This window comes from Bos grunniens, chromosome 2 (assembly GCF_055505025.1).
Source record: "Bos grunniens cultivar Pamir isolate PY7600 chromosome 2, Bosgru_T2T1.0, whole genome shotgun sequence".
Classification (NCBI taxonomy): Eukaryota; Metazoa; Chordata; class Mammalia; order Artiodactyla; family Bovidae; genus Bos; species Bos grunniens.
The window spans coordinates 90254286-90272951 of NC_141166.1; the positions used below are offsets into that span (position 1 = coordinate 90254286).

An 18666-nucleotide genomic window follows, 5' to 3' on the forward strand; every position below is an offset into this window, starting at 1 on the left:
GTCAGCGACCCACCAGACTCCCACGACACTGGGATTCTCCAGGCAAGAACACTGGAGTGGGTTGCCATTTCCTTCTCCAATGCATGAAAGTGAAAAGTGAAAGTGAAGTCGCTCAGTTGTGTTCGACTCTTTGTGACCCTATGGACTGCAGTCTACCAAGCTCCTCCACCCATGGGATTTTCCAGGCAAGAGTACTGGAGTGGGGTGCCATCGCCTTCTTCGTCTAATACTGCTAGATAACAACAAAAAATACATGTCGGTAATGCGTTAATACAATTGTATGCTGTACCAATTTATTATGTTCAAACAAATACGTCTTCTGAGACCAGGAAGATGAAAGTGAGTGCTTCAGAAAGTATCTAAGTGTCTGAATTATCTTGCCTTCTTTTTAATAAATGAAGATTTCAGACAGTCCCTGAAGTGACTGCTGCTAGTTCATATATGCCGCGTTGATTTCTTTTGTTGATATATTTCTTTACCAGAATAAGTTTAAAGTTTTTTTCTTTTATTAAATATTTTTTTTTGATTGGGAGGGAGGTGTATTTTTTTCCTATTGTTGTTGTAACGAACCACTACAAACCTGGTGGCTCAAAACAATACAAGTTTGTTACAGTTCTGGAGGATAGCATGGATGTCACCGTCCAGGGTGCTGGTTCCTAAGGAGGTTCTGTGGAGTGCTGAAGTTCCTCTGCTAAGGGGCTCCTACAGGATTACAAGGGAATAGAAGAGATTTCAACACTCTCCCACTGCTCATCCAAGGGTAAATATAAGAATTATATTTGACCTCTTTATGTTCCTATGTAAGTATGCAAATAGAAGTTTGCAGGGCTAAACCTACCACCACCTGGAGGCAAAAGAAAGCAACAGGAAGATTTTGAGTAAGACAAAATCGGGTGCATTTTAGAAAAATCATTCTGAATCCAGACTACAGTTTTAGTCCCTGAGTTGGCTTAGTTATTGTCAACTGGCACCACATGTCTAGTCTCTCCTAAGGCTGTGAAATGGATTTCCCTTTAATCGCCTTCTCAGTAGTTACACATTAGTTGCTGATGAGAGGAAGCTGTGGTGATTTAACAGGCCAAGGTGAAGCACAAGTCAATATACTCAAAAGCTGCAGAGGTCACGGGGTGGTCCCACAGAGTTTCCAGGGACCTCCCCAGGAGTTCCCATTTCCTGGTCCTCTTCTGTGATCAGACCTATTGCTTCCCGGACTTCTGTGAACTCCAGCTTTTCTGCTTCAAGTTGAAGTGGTGACTTTCTGTCCAATTCTTCACCTACCTGCCCTTGCAGACCAATCTTCACTTTCTTGCTTCTCCCTCCTTCAAATAAGTTGAAAATTGTCATGTTAAGTCCCTTAGGCCTGTAATTGTTGTAGTGTCCCTTAGCCTGACAGATGCAGACTGATACGTGATTATTCTTGTGTATCAAATAGTCCATGGTATGGGGAAAATCATTTTAGAAGTTCTGTTTATATTTGTTGTAATCTTTCCACATCATGCCATTGCATGATACCCACAACGGTGAAAGAATAAGTAGACATCTTATAAATAAATCAGTGTGCATGTATTGAGGTGTGTGTTCAACTTTTTCATTCACAGTGGTGTGAAATCTTAAAAGTTGGAGAATATTGGTAAAATGGCCTTGAAGTGAAATGAAAGTAGCTCAGTTGTCTCCGACTCTTTGTGACCCCATGGACTACACAGTCCAACGAATTCTGCAGGCCAGAATACTGGAATGGGTTAGGGTTCCCTTCTCCAGGGGATCTTCCCAACCCAGGGATCTAACACAGGTCTCCCACATTGCAGGCGGATTCTTTACCAACTGAGGGAAGACCAAATGGCCTTGAGAGAGAGAGAAAACTGCAGGCAGAGGTTCAATCAGGAGGCTGCTGCAGAATTTATGAAGCTCTTAAGTGAGGTGGTGGCAGGGCAGTCCTGGATGTAAGTGGTATTTAGGATGTAAAAGAAATAGGAAGCGGTCACTAGCAGATTACCTTTGAGGAGGAAAGAGAAAGACGCTTCAAAGACGACTCCTAGCTTTGCAGCTTAGGGCTTCCCTGGTGGCTCAATAGTAAAGAATCTGCCTGCAGAGCAGAAGACAAGGGTTTGATTTCTGGGTTGGAAAGATCCCCTGGAGAAGGAAGTGGCAACCCATCCAGTATTCTTGTCTGGGAAATCCCAAGGAGAGAGGAGTCTGGCGGGCTACATTCCATGCGGTCACAAAGAGTCAGACACAACTGACCGGCTAAACAACAACAGCAACAAGGTTTGCAGCTTAGGTGCTTCCTTTCACAGAGCAAGAGCTGTTGGTTTGTTGGTTTATTTGCTTTTCCTCCCACTCTGCTCAACAGTTGAGAAACAATCCTACCAAAACTGAGTAGGATTCCCCTCAGGAATGTGAAGAATGGTATAATAATAGGAAAACTGTCCCAAAGCATAGTGTACAGACGCTCTAAGTAAAAACATGATTGTGCTTGATTCAGCTAATTGTCCACCCCAAATTATGAGTTTCCCATTCCACTGTACAGTGCTGTTACTAGGAAATGGTGCCCAGATGGGGCCACATGACTAATTTTTGCCAAGGAAAAGTGGGTAATGGGGATGTGTGCCACCTCTGGGCCAAAGCTGTTTAGGAAGCTGGCAGGCTCCCTCCCCACTCTTCCCCTTTGATCAGCAGAATTTAGACAGCATCAAGGCCCTCTGACTTAGTGTTATATGACTGAGAAATAAGACTTCCACTGTGTTAGACTCCAAAATACATATTAGCTCAATTTGTCATAGCTGTTTGTAATGTTTTTTTAGTTGCTAAGTTGCATTTGACTCTTTTGCAACCTCATGGATGGTAGCCCCCTGTCCATGGGATTTCTCCAGCAAGAATACTGGAGTGGGTTGCCATTTTCTTCTCCAGGGGTTCTTTCTGACCCAGGGATCAAACCCAGGTCTTCTGCTTGGAAAGTGAATTCTTTACCACTGATCCACCAGGGAAACCTCTATAGCAGTTTAGTCTACTTTAAATACTCTATTATCATAGGACCCCCAAAGCATGAAATATCAGTAAGTAATAATTGCTGATACAAACCTTTAAAAAAAAACAAACAGATTAGTTACAGGCTTTCTTAATGTGGGGTTCATGTGTAGAATAAATTTAGTTAGAAAAATAATATTTTTATTTTCAGTAACATTCAACTGAAATTTGGCATTTCTTTTCATTATGAATATAGGTAACAAATTAAGTATTATTAGAAGCTCTCTTGTCACAGATACAAAACACAGATCTTTTCCTATCACATTATAGTTGCTGCAAATATCTCATAATACTATTTACAGTCATCACTAATTCAAAATTATGGTATCTATTAGACCTGTGGCTAAATTTTGTAATTTAAAGCATTAATAAAAGCACATGTATTCTATCACAAGTTAAAAAACATTTTTATAAATGTATTTCAAAATAACAGATTTTTAATAGTATTTGTATTTGAAGCATTTAAAAACCTTATTTTAAAAAGTGACCCATAGCACGAAAAAAAGGTTAAGAATCCCTGAAACAAATGTCCTTAATTTAGCAATGAACATCAAATTTAGAACAATAGAGTTTCTGCTTCCAAACTTTATATTTCTAGTTTGAATACTAGCTATCATAAAAATATAGATAGAATTGTAACAGTTAAGAAAGAATATGGTAGTAATTTAGGCATCAGAATATTAATTAAATATTTTAATAAAATAATGTCAGGAATAAAACAAACCTGTGCATGTTTGCATATGTGTGGGCATATGCATATGTGGGTCGGGAAGGTCCCCCGGAGGAGGGCATGGCAACCCGCTCCAGTATTCTTTCCTGGAGAATCCCATGGACAAAGGAGCTTGGCAAGCTTCAGTCCATAGGATCACAAAGAGTTGACATGACTGAAGCGGCTGAGCACGCACATGCAAGTAAAGGTCTGTAATCTTTTTTATTGAGGACAACCATGGTCATTTATACCTGTTAAGACTACTTTTAGAATATTGTTTTCTAATTAATCCCTGTGATCATTTTATAAATAGAAAAATTCTTGTTAAGGTATTTACAATATTCTTCACTAAACCTTACGAGCAGGTGCTTATACTGAATAATATATGAATTATATATAAGTAAAGATATTCCACTTTATTCATGAATCATTATGGGGATTGCAATATTAAGAGTTTTAATTTCATCTAAGTTTTGTAGTCAGTCTAAAAATAGTGCTCTTTTTCTAAAACCAGAACTCAAAAGCTTCTTGAACTTTTAGTTTCCAAAGGCAGTAGACTATACTCTGAACCACCTGCCATATAATCTTGTACCATCAAGTCTTTCCATTTATGACTTCTAAGTACCTAAAAATAATCACTTTTCAAAATCACTTTAAATATTTAAATCACTTTTGCATAATCAAGAGCCCTTCCTTCCAGTAAAGTATTCAATAGTTATTTCCAAAAGTGAGAAGCTTGACCAATTATTTTCACAAGGTAATCCAGTGTGAAAAATTGGGGCTTTCATATAAACAAGTCCTGAGGTTGGGATCTTAGTCCATTACTTAAAAGTTTTGTGATTCTAAATTTTTTTTTTCTGAGTTTCAATTTATTCCTCATGAATTGGAGATACCATCACCTACCCCATACTGTTTTTGTGAATATTAAATAAGATACTTATCTAAATTTCAACAATGTCTATGTAAAAAAATTGTTAATTCTAATGCCTTACTGACTTATAAATAGAATTATCACACAGTTTAAACTTTATAATGACTTAGAAAAATATGTGCATAGGAAACTTTTTGTGCCAGGGTAGAACTTTTTAAAACTTGGCTCTGCAAACATACAGCATCCATCATTATAAATACTGACAGTTTAAACATCTCTATTTTTTTTTCCTCACAGTGTATATATGTATGTATTTAAATTTTTGAGACAGAATTCTGTTGGATCTGGTGTTTGTGTGTCGGGTTTTGAGGCACTGCTTATTTAACTAAAGGGAAATGATTTAAAATGCCAATAAAAAGTTTCTGACAGATTTCCCTGGGCATGTAATGACTGATTAAATCTAAAGCAGTGAATTCTATGGTTACCTAAGTTAACACACTATCTGTGTATTAACAGCTAGTGGGAGTAGTCCTTTTATTTGCTTTGGATGTTATGAATTGTTTGTGATGGTTTTATTTTTCCTTCTCCAAAGTTGTGGTTAGATTAAGTACTAAAGTGTTCTGCCAAGCACACCTCCTTTTGAAGTGGCTTTATACTTCTAGGGAAATTCATTTGGGGGGTAATTTTTATTGTTTAGAAGTTCACAAAATTTGCACACAGCGATTAGATAATAATAGCAGCTAAAATTTGCTGACCTTTTCCTTAGGGAATGGTAACAAATGACTTAAATACATCATTTCTCCTAAACCAACAATCTTCCCATTAGATAGGTGTTATCAGAGACAGAAAGTAACTTGTCCATGGTTGGAAAACTTCTAAGTGGCAGAACTAAGATCCAAATCCTAACTCAGGTGTCTTCCAAAGCCTATTACTTAATAGCAATGATACTATAAAACTTTGATTTCCTAATAAGTGTCTGGATATCTGAACTCAATGATATTTCATGGCATGTTGTAATGCTGAGAATTTCAGAAGCCCAGACCTGGTGGGAACTTTTAAAATGAGCATGAAAATATTATAAGCCACTTGATTTCCTAGTGAAAGTGTTGGTTGCTCAGTCGTGTCCAACTCTTTGCGACCCCATGTACTGTACCTCCAGGCTCCTCTGTCCATGGAATTCTCCAGGCAAGAATACTGGAGTGGGTTGCCTTTCCCTTCTCCAGGGGATCTTCCCAACCCAGGTATTGAACCCCATTCTCCTGCATTGTGGGCAGATTCTTTACCGTCTGAACCACCAACAAATAGAAATGAAAATGACACATGATCAAATATCAAATTGCCATCAAGTATCAAACATGAGAAAATAAGAGACAAGTAGAATATTGCCTCTGAAAGCTCTGGTGAGGAAGTCTGTCAGCATTGTTCCCAGTGAGGCTGAAAATCTTTGTCTTGATCCCACATCCAGCCACATCCCCTCCCCTGGACTATGGAAAGTCAGTGGGTTAAATTCTAATCTCAAATTCAGTAATAGAGTGTTTTCAATATTCAAGTAGGCTGACTGAGGGACACACAGCATTTAATTCTGTATCTTTAATACTGACTGTTCTCTGAATGCTAGATTCCCACCTCCAAGTACTTGCTAGATGCTCCCATTTGGATGTTCACCACCATTTTGGCTTACTGTACCTAAATTGGAGGACCAGTTAGAACCCACAAACTAGTACTTATTAATGAGACCTTCAGGACAGGCATTAGACTGTGGGGCCTGATTGCTTATGTTCCAGACCTGGCTGTCACTCATTATCTGTGTGTCTAAATATATCATCTAAGCTCTCTTTCCACTGCTAAGTTTCCCATCTGTGCAGTGGAAATAATATTTATTTCATGGGGTTGTTAAGAAGACTAAATGAATTATTACGTGTAAAGCACTTAGGCAAGGCTGGGCACATAGTAAGCACCATGGAAACGGTGGTGGTTATTACTACTCTGATTCTCCATCCTCCAGGCTGAAAATTACAGTCTTTATTTGGGTTGCTACATGTGGGAACAAGGTGAGAGCAAGGTCAAGGGAGAAGTTAGCCTCCAACTGCTTTTGGTACTTCTTTTGGAATATTTATCCCATTTCAAAAGCCGCCATCTTTATTTAGGTTTTCCTGATCACAATAGTAGTCTTCCTGTTGCCAGTTACGTCTCTCCTACAATTCATTCTCTATCCCACCAGATCTATCTGTTTGTGTTGATTTAACAGAATTATCCTCCTACACAAAAAAATTTGTGTTTAATGCTACAGTATATAATGCAAATTCCTTACTCTGGGACAGAAAATCCTTTCAATCCAGCCCCAGCCTATTTTTTTAACCTCATCTCTCTGCTTTGCAGGTCAAAGAATCTACAGGCAAACCAGTCCACTCAGTGCTATGTGCTCTTCTTCACACAACATTTGCGGGGCCTGAATATCCTCTTCTCACTCTTTAAATCCTACCTGCACTCTTGGATCAGCTCAAATTTTGTCTCCTTCGAAGACTCTAGACATGCCATAAGCGCTATGAATTGGAGCAGACATAAAGGGCAACAGAATAAAAAGTCAGTTTACTAATCCAGAGTGCACATGTATGGGGAGGATGATTAAGTAAAAAGCAAAGAAAAGGTATGGGTTTTTTTGGGAAATATTCAGTGAATTATAAAATTTTAAAACTACTCAATTATTTTCATATTTATATAGTGACACAAATAATGACTGAAGTAACTAGCAAAGGGCTTGCTTGCTGTAACCCAAGTATTTTAATAAATACATCTCATGTATAATTGACTGCTTGAAATTACTGTTCAAGATTAAATTAACAGCCCTCTCTATCTCCCTTGCCCATTCCACTATAACATGAGTTACTCTCCGAAGAAATCTTACATGCTCAAAAAAAAAAGTCAGTGGAAAAAACAGGATTTTCAGATTTATAACTGCTGAATAAGGAATTTCAACAATAAAGTTTACTTGCTTATAGCCATAGATGTATGGTTATAAAATATAGACATTACTGAGCAAATATAGTATTTTATTATATCAAAGATATCGGTCTTTCCCTCTAGCATCAATGACAGACAGAACTTCTTACCATTCCTAGCATCTCTGATACGATAAATTAAGCAGAACTGCCCAAATAAACAGAGAAGGCCATGGCACCCCACTCCAGCACTCTTGCCTGGAAAATCCCATGGACGGAGGAGCCTGGTAGGTTGCAGTCCATGGGGTTGTGAAGAGTCGGACACGACTGAGCGACTTCACTTTCACTTTTCACTTTCATGCATTGGAGAAGGAAATGGCAACCCACTCCAGTGTTCTTGTCTGGAGAATCCCAGGGATGGGGGAGCCTGGTGGGCTGCTGTCTCTGGGGTCGCACAGAGTCAGACACAACTAACGTGACTTAGCAGCAGCAGCAGCAGCAGCAGCCCAAATAAAGCAAGAATACTGTGAGCAACTTATAGTTTACTCTTTGAGAATGGGGCCGGTTCCTAATTAAGATTACAAATAGATAATCATGTAATGCAAATTGATGTCATAAAATTCTGTTATACTTGAATATTCTTTTGTTCATAGAAAATAAAATAGTAATTTCAAAACTACCTAGCCGAATTATCAGAAATTGCCAGTTACAGAAGTAGTTCCAAAGACTAAAGACTCAAGAAATCTGGGTTTTAATGTGACCTTTGGCAAATCACTTAAGACTCTAAAGATCTGAGTTTTCTCATCTAAAAAAATAAAGGGTAGGATAGATGGTTTCAATATATCCCAAACACATCAATATTTCTATGCCTTTTTCTTTTCTTCCCTGTACAGCTATAAACTATTTATGTAAGGTTCTATTACTCACTTTCCATGACCTTAATGTTCAATGAAAGTGTCTATTCCCACATACCTTACTTTTCAAAGAACTAAAATATAAATTTTGAAATTTCTTTTATGATTCAAAAGACATTTTGGATTTTGATACTCTGTTCCAAATACTGCATAATAACATAAAAAATTCAATAGGCTCATTTTTTCATACTTTTTTTCTGTATTTTACAGTATTATATATTTTTAATGATTCTAAAACTATAATACATTACTACATTTCCAAAGCCTAACAGTTTACCCTTATTAAATTTTTTGCTTTAACAATATTTCAGAGGTAAAGTCTCTTTTATTAAGAGACAGGAGACATCAAATAATTGTTTAACAAATGGAAATTAATACGAAATCTGAGACCATATCAGAACTTTTGGCTAAACTCAGCATTCCCTGACTACCGCAGGATTTCTTGGTTTGCCTTGCTGGTGAGTGTAAGTCGACTGCCTCACACCAAGTCTCATTGCTGCCCCTTCCTTTATGTATTAGCAGCTAGGTGCCCTTCCCAGCTTTCTTTTCTGATTCTAGCCACTACGTGCATTGTGACACACTGATACTTTTATAGGAACTCATAACTTAAAAGGAAAAAAATGATGTTTATAACTGTTTGACAGTTTGACTAACTGCACCGGAGATTCAATTTCTGTTTTAAAGATAATATAATTAGCTTCACAGACCAAACAACGGCATGTGGGTAATAGCATGAGGAAAATAAAAAAGGCCAAGAAAAGAAGTCATTAACAACATACAGGAATCTTTCATTCTAAACAAAATAGTTTAAATTTCAAACTGGCAGAATTAATAAGGTAAGATATTCTTTACAATATCGGAAATCCCAAGTGCTTTGCAAAACGAGAAGTCGCAAATTTGAGGAATTCTAGGTAATCAGATGGCGACACCTATTGTCCAAATTTTATCACTGCAAGCCTATCATTTTAAAATGTCTATCAGCAGAGGGTTGAATAATGTTGGTGAAGTCTCAGGGACAAAATCAGGGTTCTTACCCATGTGAGATATTCACATTGTGGATACATTTTAATGTAACATTTTAAATTAGATAAGCATACCTCACATATATAGCTATTTTGCTCTTAGAAGTTGTTTTGTCCACCAGCTGCATGTATGTGCATGTAGGTATCTATGTTACCTACATTACTCATTATTACATTAGCTAATAATGTTACTCATTATTACATTAGCTCACTCTGCGCTATGAAATGCAAGAGCCCAGTGGAAAGGCCAACAGCTAAAGGCAACCCTGGACATCCAATAGCTTCTTCTGCTGGTTGGAATCACACCATCAAGGACCAACAATAGAGATCTACTATCAGAAATGACTGTAATTGATTTTTACATCTAACATGAAAGGTATTAACTTCAGTGCTTTTTCAGTTATCCTTCATAATAATCCTAATGTCAGAAAAGTGGCTATATTCTACAGAGTCTTTAACTTGTCAGTGAAAACAAATTTTAATTTAAAAATGGAAAACAGGATCAGTCTGAGAAGCAGGCCAGGAGTTCTGAGTGTATCTTGTCTTTTTACTTTATTGCCATATTCTAATTTGCTTGCCAGAACCTGTGTCAACTGCTATAAACTTCTAAAACAAAATCCATAAAACTTCCTATAGTCTCAATTTTAATACTAGTGGTATCACCATTGTAGATTCCTTGACCAACTTTCAGTTTTTTTCCAATATGCTAAAATGATTTTTTGCCACTTGGAGACATAATTGTCTTGAATCAGTGTAGTTTTGGGCTTATTTGCATAAAAGTATTAATACATTGTGTGTTGATCTACATTTGATTCTAAAGGAATTATGTGAGTGAAAGTTGCTCAGTCATGCCTGATTCTTTGCGATCCCATGGGCTATCTCAAGGCCAGAATACTGGAGTGGGTAGCCTTTCCCTTCTCCAGGGGATCTTCCCAACCCAGGGATCAAGCCCAGGTCTCCCACACCGCAGGCAAATTTCTTTACCAGCTGAGTGACAAGGGAATTATAAATGGAGAATAAATCTAAGAGCCAAGTGCTCATCCATTTGAGATTAATTGCTTCTTTCAGGTCACTAATTCGTACTCCAGTGTCCCAGTTGAGTTAATTTACCTCCCTTGAGTGACCCCTGGACTCTGCAAAGGTATTTTAATGCACCCAGGCTTAATACAGGATAAATCGTTATTACTTTAATCGAGTTACACTGAAATAAATATGGTTTCCCCTTCTCTTTCCCAGCTTGTTTACTCAGTGCCACAACTAAGTCTTTCTTTTGACCCTACTGGTCATTTAACTCAGTTTGAACTGCTCCGAACCCAGTAATTTACAATTAAGATTGTGTGACATTAGAGATGGAATTTGTATTATTTAAAATAACTTTAACTAAGGGTAAACGGAATCACATGCTCTGTAAGCAAATTACAAATGGATCTCAAGCCTTCTATTATTAAATATGACTGTGGAGAATAAAATTCTTCCACAAAATATTGTTGATTCCATATTAAGGATCTAACTTAGTCACAGTTTTAAAATGAATAGGAGAAATAAGCAGTCAGTGAACAGCACCATGAACATTCAAAGGTAAAAACCTGAAATTGAAAAATGATGACAAGTCATGGAGGTTTAACCCTGCAAGTAAGTGCTGATTCTCCAGGGTGCTCAAAGCTTGTATTCTTTTTCTATAAGAGTATGTATGTTTAAAAAATTTAGTTTGTAATTCTATTAAAATTCCTCTACAGTTTCACCATTAAAAATATGTAGTGTTTGATAGCAGTGTTGTCATTCATGAAGAATAAAACAGAGGACTCAGGTAAATTCGATTTAAAAAAAAAAAAAGCAAGTAACTTTTTAGTATAGGTACCATGCAATATTTGGGAGGTAGGCAGTGTATATTTCATTAGGTACACTGTCCCTATTGCACAGAAATTGCAAAGCAGATTGAATTAATATGAAACTAAAAGGGCAAAACCTCTGTCCAAGGTTTTTCAGTGAAAATGGACACAAAGTTCCAATTTGATCCCATGAAATCTGAATTACTGTTCTGAACCATTATTAAATTGGTTAGCATTTAACAATATCTATCACTGAACATGTGTTTAGTAATGCGCTGTGCTGAAGCATTCTTCCAGTAACAAAACTCAACCTTTGGTAGGAACTTTTTCACGAAGTTTGTAATAAGCATGGCTTTTTACATTCAAAAACTATTGAAAATTCAATTTATAGCAGAATGGCCTAGATTGTAAGTACAAAACAGTGTTTAAAAAGCTCAGTGCCTATTTTTGTATCATTAAATTGCTGTTTACTTAAAATACAGGAATACTGTTCCTTTAGACTAGAATGGGTAAGAAGTTGTAACTTAAATATAATCTTACACAAAACAAAGTTGAAGCAATTAGAGTCTCTTTTTATATAGGACAATAAGATCAAAGCAGAATATAGCATCGCGACCTTATCTGTATGTTTTCGTTTTAAAAAACCAAATTTAATGACTATGGCATTTCATGTAAATACACTACAATAAAATTCTAAGTATGACAAAAATGAAAAATTTCATGAAATAATCAAATACGATGAAACAACTGTTAGATCAATTAATAATTAGAGATAATCTACAAGGTTGACGGAATGTTAGGAACTCTAAAAGAGAATGATTAACTATCCAAGGATTAAGACATTCTTGGAAAATTCTTTAGGCTCTTGGCAAAATTGACCACGTTACAAAAAGTAAAAAATGTCTAATATAAAGGTTTAAAAGTGAAATGCTTGAAAACTTGGTTCTTCATTTATTCTAGAGACTAATGTACAGTTGAAATTATACCTATTTAAAAAGAAAAGCCATAATTTTGTTTCAGAGTTTCTCTGAGTTAACTATAAATTGTAATTCCTTCTTTAAAAGTAGATTCAATTTTCAGGGTCTTTTTATGGTATCAGTTATCTTTGAAACAGGTTTTACTAGTATCTTATATGAGTGGATTTGGTAGTATTTTTAAAAAACTTTTGAAGCAAAATATGCATACAAAAAAGTGCACTTATCTGTATGAATTTGTACAATTAAACCACCCTTGCAATCTGTACTCAAAAAAAAAAAAAAAAAAAAGAACATCACCAATACCCCAGAAGTCTCCTTGTCCTCCTTTCAGTCACTACGCTTCCCCTTACGAGGGAGGCATCACTCTGACTTCTGGCAGCAGTGTTGCTTTTATACTTCATATTAGTGCAATTATACAGTACACAGTTTGGTGTCTGGCTTCTTTCATCCTTATCAGTGTCATCACTTTGTTGCAAGTAGTCATAAGCCATTCATTTTCATTATTATATAGCATCTCACTTTGTAAGTACACAATAGATATATCCCTTTCAGTGCGACTGGGCATTTGAGCAGTGTCCTACTTCTGGTCATTATATATGGCGCTGGTATAGACTTTGATGAGTATGTCTTTTGGTGAACAGATGTATGCATTTCTGTTGGATCTATACCTCAGAGAGGAATTGCTAGGTCCCAGATAAGAGCCTGGTAGGTTGCTAAGCGTCAGACACAACTGAGCGACTTCACTTTCACTTTTCACTTTCAGGCATTGCAGAAGGTAATCGCAACCCACTCCAGTGTTCTTGTCTGGAGAATCCCAGGGACAGGGGAGTCTGGTGGGCTGCCGTCTATGGGGTTGCACAGAGTCGGACACTACTGAAGCCGACTTAGCAGCAGCAGATAAGCTAAGTTAAGCCTTAGAACCAAAAAGTTTTCTGAAGTGTTTATATTACATTTTCCATCAATAATAAGTTATAATTTCACTATATCTTTGCGATTTGGTATCTTAATTTTAGCCGTTCTGAGGACCTGCAGTGATGTGATGTTGTGGATTTAATTTGCATTTCTGAGGATTAATGAAGCAGAGCACCTTTTCATGTTTATTAGTCACTTGGGTTACTTTCTTTGTAGATGTTTGTCTTTTTTCTGTTGGGTTTTTTGAGGATTTTACATGTTCTTTATATATATTTTGGAAACAAATCTCTTGTTGGATATATATCTGGATTGATGAAGATACACACATATATATACACACACACAGACATATCTTAATTCTCTTGGTTGCCTTCTCCTTTAAGGTGATGTCTTTTGATGAACTAAAAAGTTCTTAATCCTAATGTTTTCTTCCCTTGTATGGTCAGTGTTGTGTCCTGTTTTTTAAAAAAATCCTTACCTACTGCAAAGTGACAAAGATCTATTTTCCCCTAAAACTTTGTCTAGTCTTTCACATTTAGATTTGCAACTCATTTGGAAGCGATTTTTGTATAGTGTATGGTAAAAGCAAAAAATACATTCTTTCCTATATAATATCCAACTGACCCAGCAATAGGTATTGAAAAGATGATTCTTTTCTTACTGTACTGCAGTGTCACCTTTGTCATAAATCAAGTAACCACTAACACGCAGGTCAATTTCTTGGACTTTTTTTCCTCTTCATTGGTTTGTCCATCCTTGTGTCAATATCACTGTCTTAATTACTGTAGCTTTATAGTAGCAACATTAAGTGATTATAGCTTCCAATAATATGATCAGAAGGCAAATGCTCAAAGCCTGAATTTGAATCTTCTGAATAACTAAATTACGACTCTCATATATCCTACTGACACAAAAAAAGGAGGGAAAAGAATACTTACAAAAAAGTTTAAAATCTCCTGGGTAGTTATGAGATGAGAATGAAGATCATTACTGCATTTTTAGTGTGATGTTTATTAGGGAACTGGATGCCTACTTTTCAAGTATGGGAAGAAGATAACAAAAAAATACAAAAGAACAAGTAGTAAATCTAAAATGGCATGGTATAAACCCAAGTGCTCAACAAAGGAAGGGAAAGACAGGGTGGAGCAGTTAGCAAAGCCTTGGTAGAGGAAGAATCCATGAATTTGAACCCAAACAGGTCACTCTTAATGCAGAACATTAGAGACTTCATTTTTTGTTTCCTGTATCTCCTTAATGCATTAAATCCATGATCATATCCTGCTGTTACTTCCTTAAATGTTTCTTCAATCTCTATAGTTTTCAAAACAGACTTACGGTTTGAATCTTGACTATACATCTGAATCATCTGGGAAACTTTTAAAAAATGATGATGCTCAAGCCTCTCCACACTAACAGAACCATCTGTGAGTGTGGGGGTCAAATCATCAGTGTGTTTAAACGCACTCCCACCTGATTCAAATGTAAAGCTGAAGCTGAGGACTGCTGAGTTAGTAGGTATGTTCAATCAGTGGTTCTCAACTGTGGATAGGATACTGTCACATAAAATAAAGGACATGTTGGTTAAATTTTTTTCAGAAAAAAAAAAAAAAAGTGACCTTAGGGGAAACTTGGCCACTTTTAGAGAAATTTTTGTCATGACCAGGGGTTGCTACTGGCATCTAGAGGATGGAGGCCAAGGATGCTGCTGAACATCCTATAACACACATGGACAGGACAAACAATTATCTGGTTCAAAATGTCAATAGCGCTGAAGTAGATAAATTCTGCTTTGGAATAAGAGAACCAGTCCTAAGAAGAGGAAATAGAGTCTGGAACTAAAAGCAGAACTTTGTTCAAATGTAAGGATTATATTGAGGGTTCAAGTGACAGAAGCCCAAGAAATGAGTTTTAAACCTGAAGTTAGAGAACTACTGTGTAAAGTGTAAGATCTGTAATTGAATTTTTAGATACATTTCAGTAAATTTGCAAAGAAATTCAGAGCATGCAGAGTTCAAGGGAGTGAACTCAGAAGTTTATCTATGAAATGTGGCAGCAGTATTAGTTAACCTGAAGTCAAATCCCGCAACTCTTTGATATTTTTAATCGCTTAATAGACTTCTTGATAGTATGAAGAGTCTCTCTATACGTATGTAAGTCACAGCCAAATTCCAGCACTGGGTCCTAACACTAGCTTGTGTAATCTGATAAATGTTCCTGTTTTTTCATTCTATTATAAAAGGATAGAGGTGGGTCAGGTGATCTGAAAGAGCCCTTTCAGCATTTATCTTCTATAAATTCTTCTCAAAATGCAAATTTCACAACAAAAACATATTTTCAGTGATAGGTCTAAAATCAATTTCAATGGCTCAGTCTTACTTTAAAAGGTAGCAAACTTCTGTTTAAGACAATAAATTTTACCAGTTCTTCCTTTACAGGGTCCTAATCAAACGAATGTGATGAAACTGATAACCTGCAATATTTTCTTACTGCAGTACATAAAAGTTAAACTATTTTCTACTAGGATTAGTAAGAATCCCTTGGATTATATATCCCAAAACTAAATCTGCTTAAAACATTTCAAGGAATATAAAATTTTAACTGGCAGTTACCGCTTCTTAAAAGTTTTGTTTTTGCAAATCCTGTTACAAATCAAGATGAGAAAAGGAGCCCCACCACTCTTTACCCTACCCCTGATATAATCCAGTACACAGCCACAGCCATCAATAGGAAGTATGCTTTTCAACCAGTGATGGCATTTCAAAACTGTTAAAGCAGAGGGTGAAATTTCAAGGAACATGGCTTAAAGAATGGTGCAAGGTCAGAAATGCCTGAATAAGCAATACGCACACTGAAATGAGTGGTGAAAGGCAGTAGACCAAATAATTCTTTTTGTGGGAGACGTCCTTTGCATTGTAGGTATTTAGTAACATCTATGGCCTGTACCTACCGGATGCCTATAGCACTCACCCACTGCAAGCTGTAACAATCAAGAACTCTCTCAACATTGCCAAATTTCCCCTGGGGGCAAAACTGTCCCAATTTACTACGCAAATGCTATGCAAACAGGCAATCTATAATTATGCACAGTAAGGAGGAATCTCACATTGCTGAGTGAAGGAAGCCAGAGTGAACATGGTGTATATGATTTCATATATATATTAAGCATCAAAACAGAAAATCAACTTATACTGTACGAAATCAGGATAGTGGTTGTTTGTACGAGGGATAAGGGGAGGAAGTGCCTGAAAAGGAACAGGATGAGCCTCTGAGGTGCCAGTAATGTTCTGTATTGATCTAAGTCCTCCTTACATAGATGAAAATTTATTGAGCATTTATACTTAACAAAGTTTTGTTTTTTTTTCCCCCAAAACACTATGGGAGTCACTACTTTATCTTCTTTGTAACGAATGAGAACATTGTAGGTCTTACTCTGTGAATCGTAAGCAAAACTCATTATCAGGCTACATATTAATTAAGCAAAGAATTTTAAATAAAGTTATAAACTAAAGTTGGTCATCTTCATGTGTTCATTTAAAACAGGCATTTAATTTAAAAAAAATACAGAAAAATCCATTTCAAATAATTCATTTGGCAGAAGTTATTTGTTCTCCTGAGATTTATTTCTATTCCTATTGACAAAAAACAAATCAAAGATGAATCTGAGTTTACTACTACTACTAAGTCACTTCAGTTGTGTCTGACTCTGTGCGACCCCATAGACGGCATCCCACCAGGCTCCCCCGTCCCTGGGATTCTCCAGGCAAGAACACTGGAGTGGGTTGCCATTTCCTTCTCCAATGCATGAAAGTGAAAAGTGAAAGTGAAGTTGCTCAGTTGTATCCAACCCTCAGTGACCCCATGGACTGCAGCCTATCAGGCTCCTCCGTCCATGGGATTTTCCAGGCAAGAGTACTGGAGTGGGGTGCCATTGCCTTCTCCAATTCTGAGTTTAAAATGTTGTAAAAACAAGTTCTGTCTGCCATGAGGCATTTCTGTAAACTACTGCAGTTTCTATATGTTGTTAAAATTAGAGAAATAGACTTAGCAGCTGAGTCATAGTTTTGTCTGAGAATAAAACACTTATCTGTCTTGCCAAGGAGTTAAGAATTACTTTTTACTATTATATAAAGTTGAGATTCAAATTCTTTTATATGTAAACATGTAGTATTATTCTTATTCTTTTTCTGCACATACATTTCAAAGTAATACTCAGACTGGTACCAGGACACTTGACAAGTAATAAAGAAAAAAAAAATTTTTTTAAGTTAAATCTACACTGAATCCAGAATTCTCAACTGCATTTATTTAAAAAAAGAAAAAAACTTTAAGAACTGTATTTTAAAAAGACTGCAAAAAAAAAAAACAAAAAAAACACATATGATCACAGCCAAATGTATGATTTATTTTTGGAGAGGTATAATTAAAAGTGAGGTTTTTCCAATTAAGGGAAGAAGTAACAATATGAGATCATACCCTGGTTACATGTTAATTATCACATTTTGTACAATGTGGATGTGCTCAACATGTATTTAATGATAGTATGAGTATTTGAAATTTAAAAATTATAAACCCTTGCCAATATTGTAATCCATAATGTTGAAATAAATACCTACAATGGAGTAGGAAGCCTTTGACAATGCTTGTGGATCATCCCAAATGTTACAAGCATAAGATCAAATTAATTGACCCTACTGCTAGTTTCCACTTAATTTCTTCATAATATGGCTGTCTGGTGTAGCATTAGTGAAGATACTCCCTACAACCACATGGGTACCCCAGAGACTGTGACGAATCACTTTACAGCAGCCAAGATCATCAACAGAGAATCCTAAATGTCGATAGCGTTCATCTGTCTCAAAAAGAGTGTTGTTTGTATATGGTCCAAAAAACTGGAAGAAATAAAAAATGATGTCATATTTTTATTAACAAGAAAGATAATGGAGTAATAATTTTTATGTAAACATGAACACAGATCTGTATAAATACTGCAAATATTTAAAAGGTCAAATAAGAAATAAAAGGGTCACATGTAACACCTAACTGCCCTAAAACCTCTCCCCTCAATACCTGTGTACTATGGAAATGTGAAATGAATGATCTAGCAGACTGCACGTTATCTAGAACCAAACGTATAACTTCACATGACCTTTAGAGATGAAATAAGTCTTAGGCAATCATATGGTTCACCTTTGTAGTTTTTAAGATAAGAAAACTATAGCCCAGGGTATTTTTCATTTCTAGTACTCACTAAATCTTAACCTCAAGAAGAAACAATATATATTTCTATCTTAAGATTAAAATAAATTTTATTACTATTTGTAACTGAAAGACATACACAGAATTTAAAATGTGACATAGTGGCTCATTATTTTTTTTAAAGTATAGCTTTATAAATGTTGATTTCCAAAAAGTTACTTTTAAATATTTCTTTACCATCCAAATTTTCTTAATTCTAAAAATAACTTTCTT

At 36.1% G+C, this 18666-nt stretch overlaps 1 protein-coding gene across 6 annotated transcripts in view; it reads right to left on the minus strand.

The window, feature by feature from the left end:
• Positions 1 to 18666, minus strand: part of MMADHC (metabolism of cobalamin associated D) — a 46618-nt gene that overhangs the window by 12952 nt on the left and 15000 nt on the right. For 5 of the 6 annotated variants that reach the window (XM_086368633.1, XM_086368608.1, XM_086368624.1 and 2 more), the window contains one exon: positions 17579 to 18086. The exons of the other annotated variant lie outside the window; for it this stretch is intronic. In XM_086368633.1, the coding sequence (XP_086224759.1) occupies positions 17892 to 18086 (195 nt within the window). In that variant the 3' untranslated portion in view covers positions 17579 to 17891. Of the gene's footprint in view, positions 1 to 17578; positions 18087 to 18666 lie in introns of those variants that run through there. 6 annotated transcript variants of the gene reach the window in all.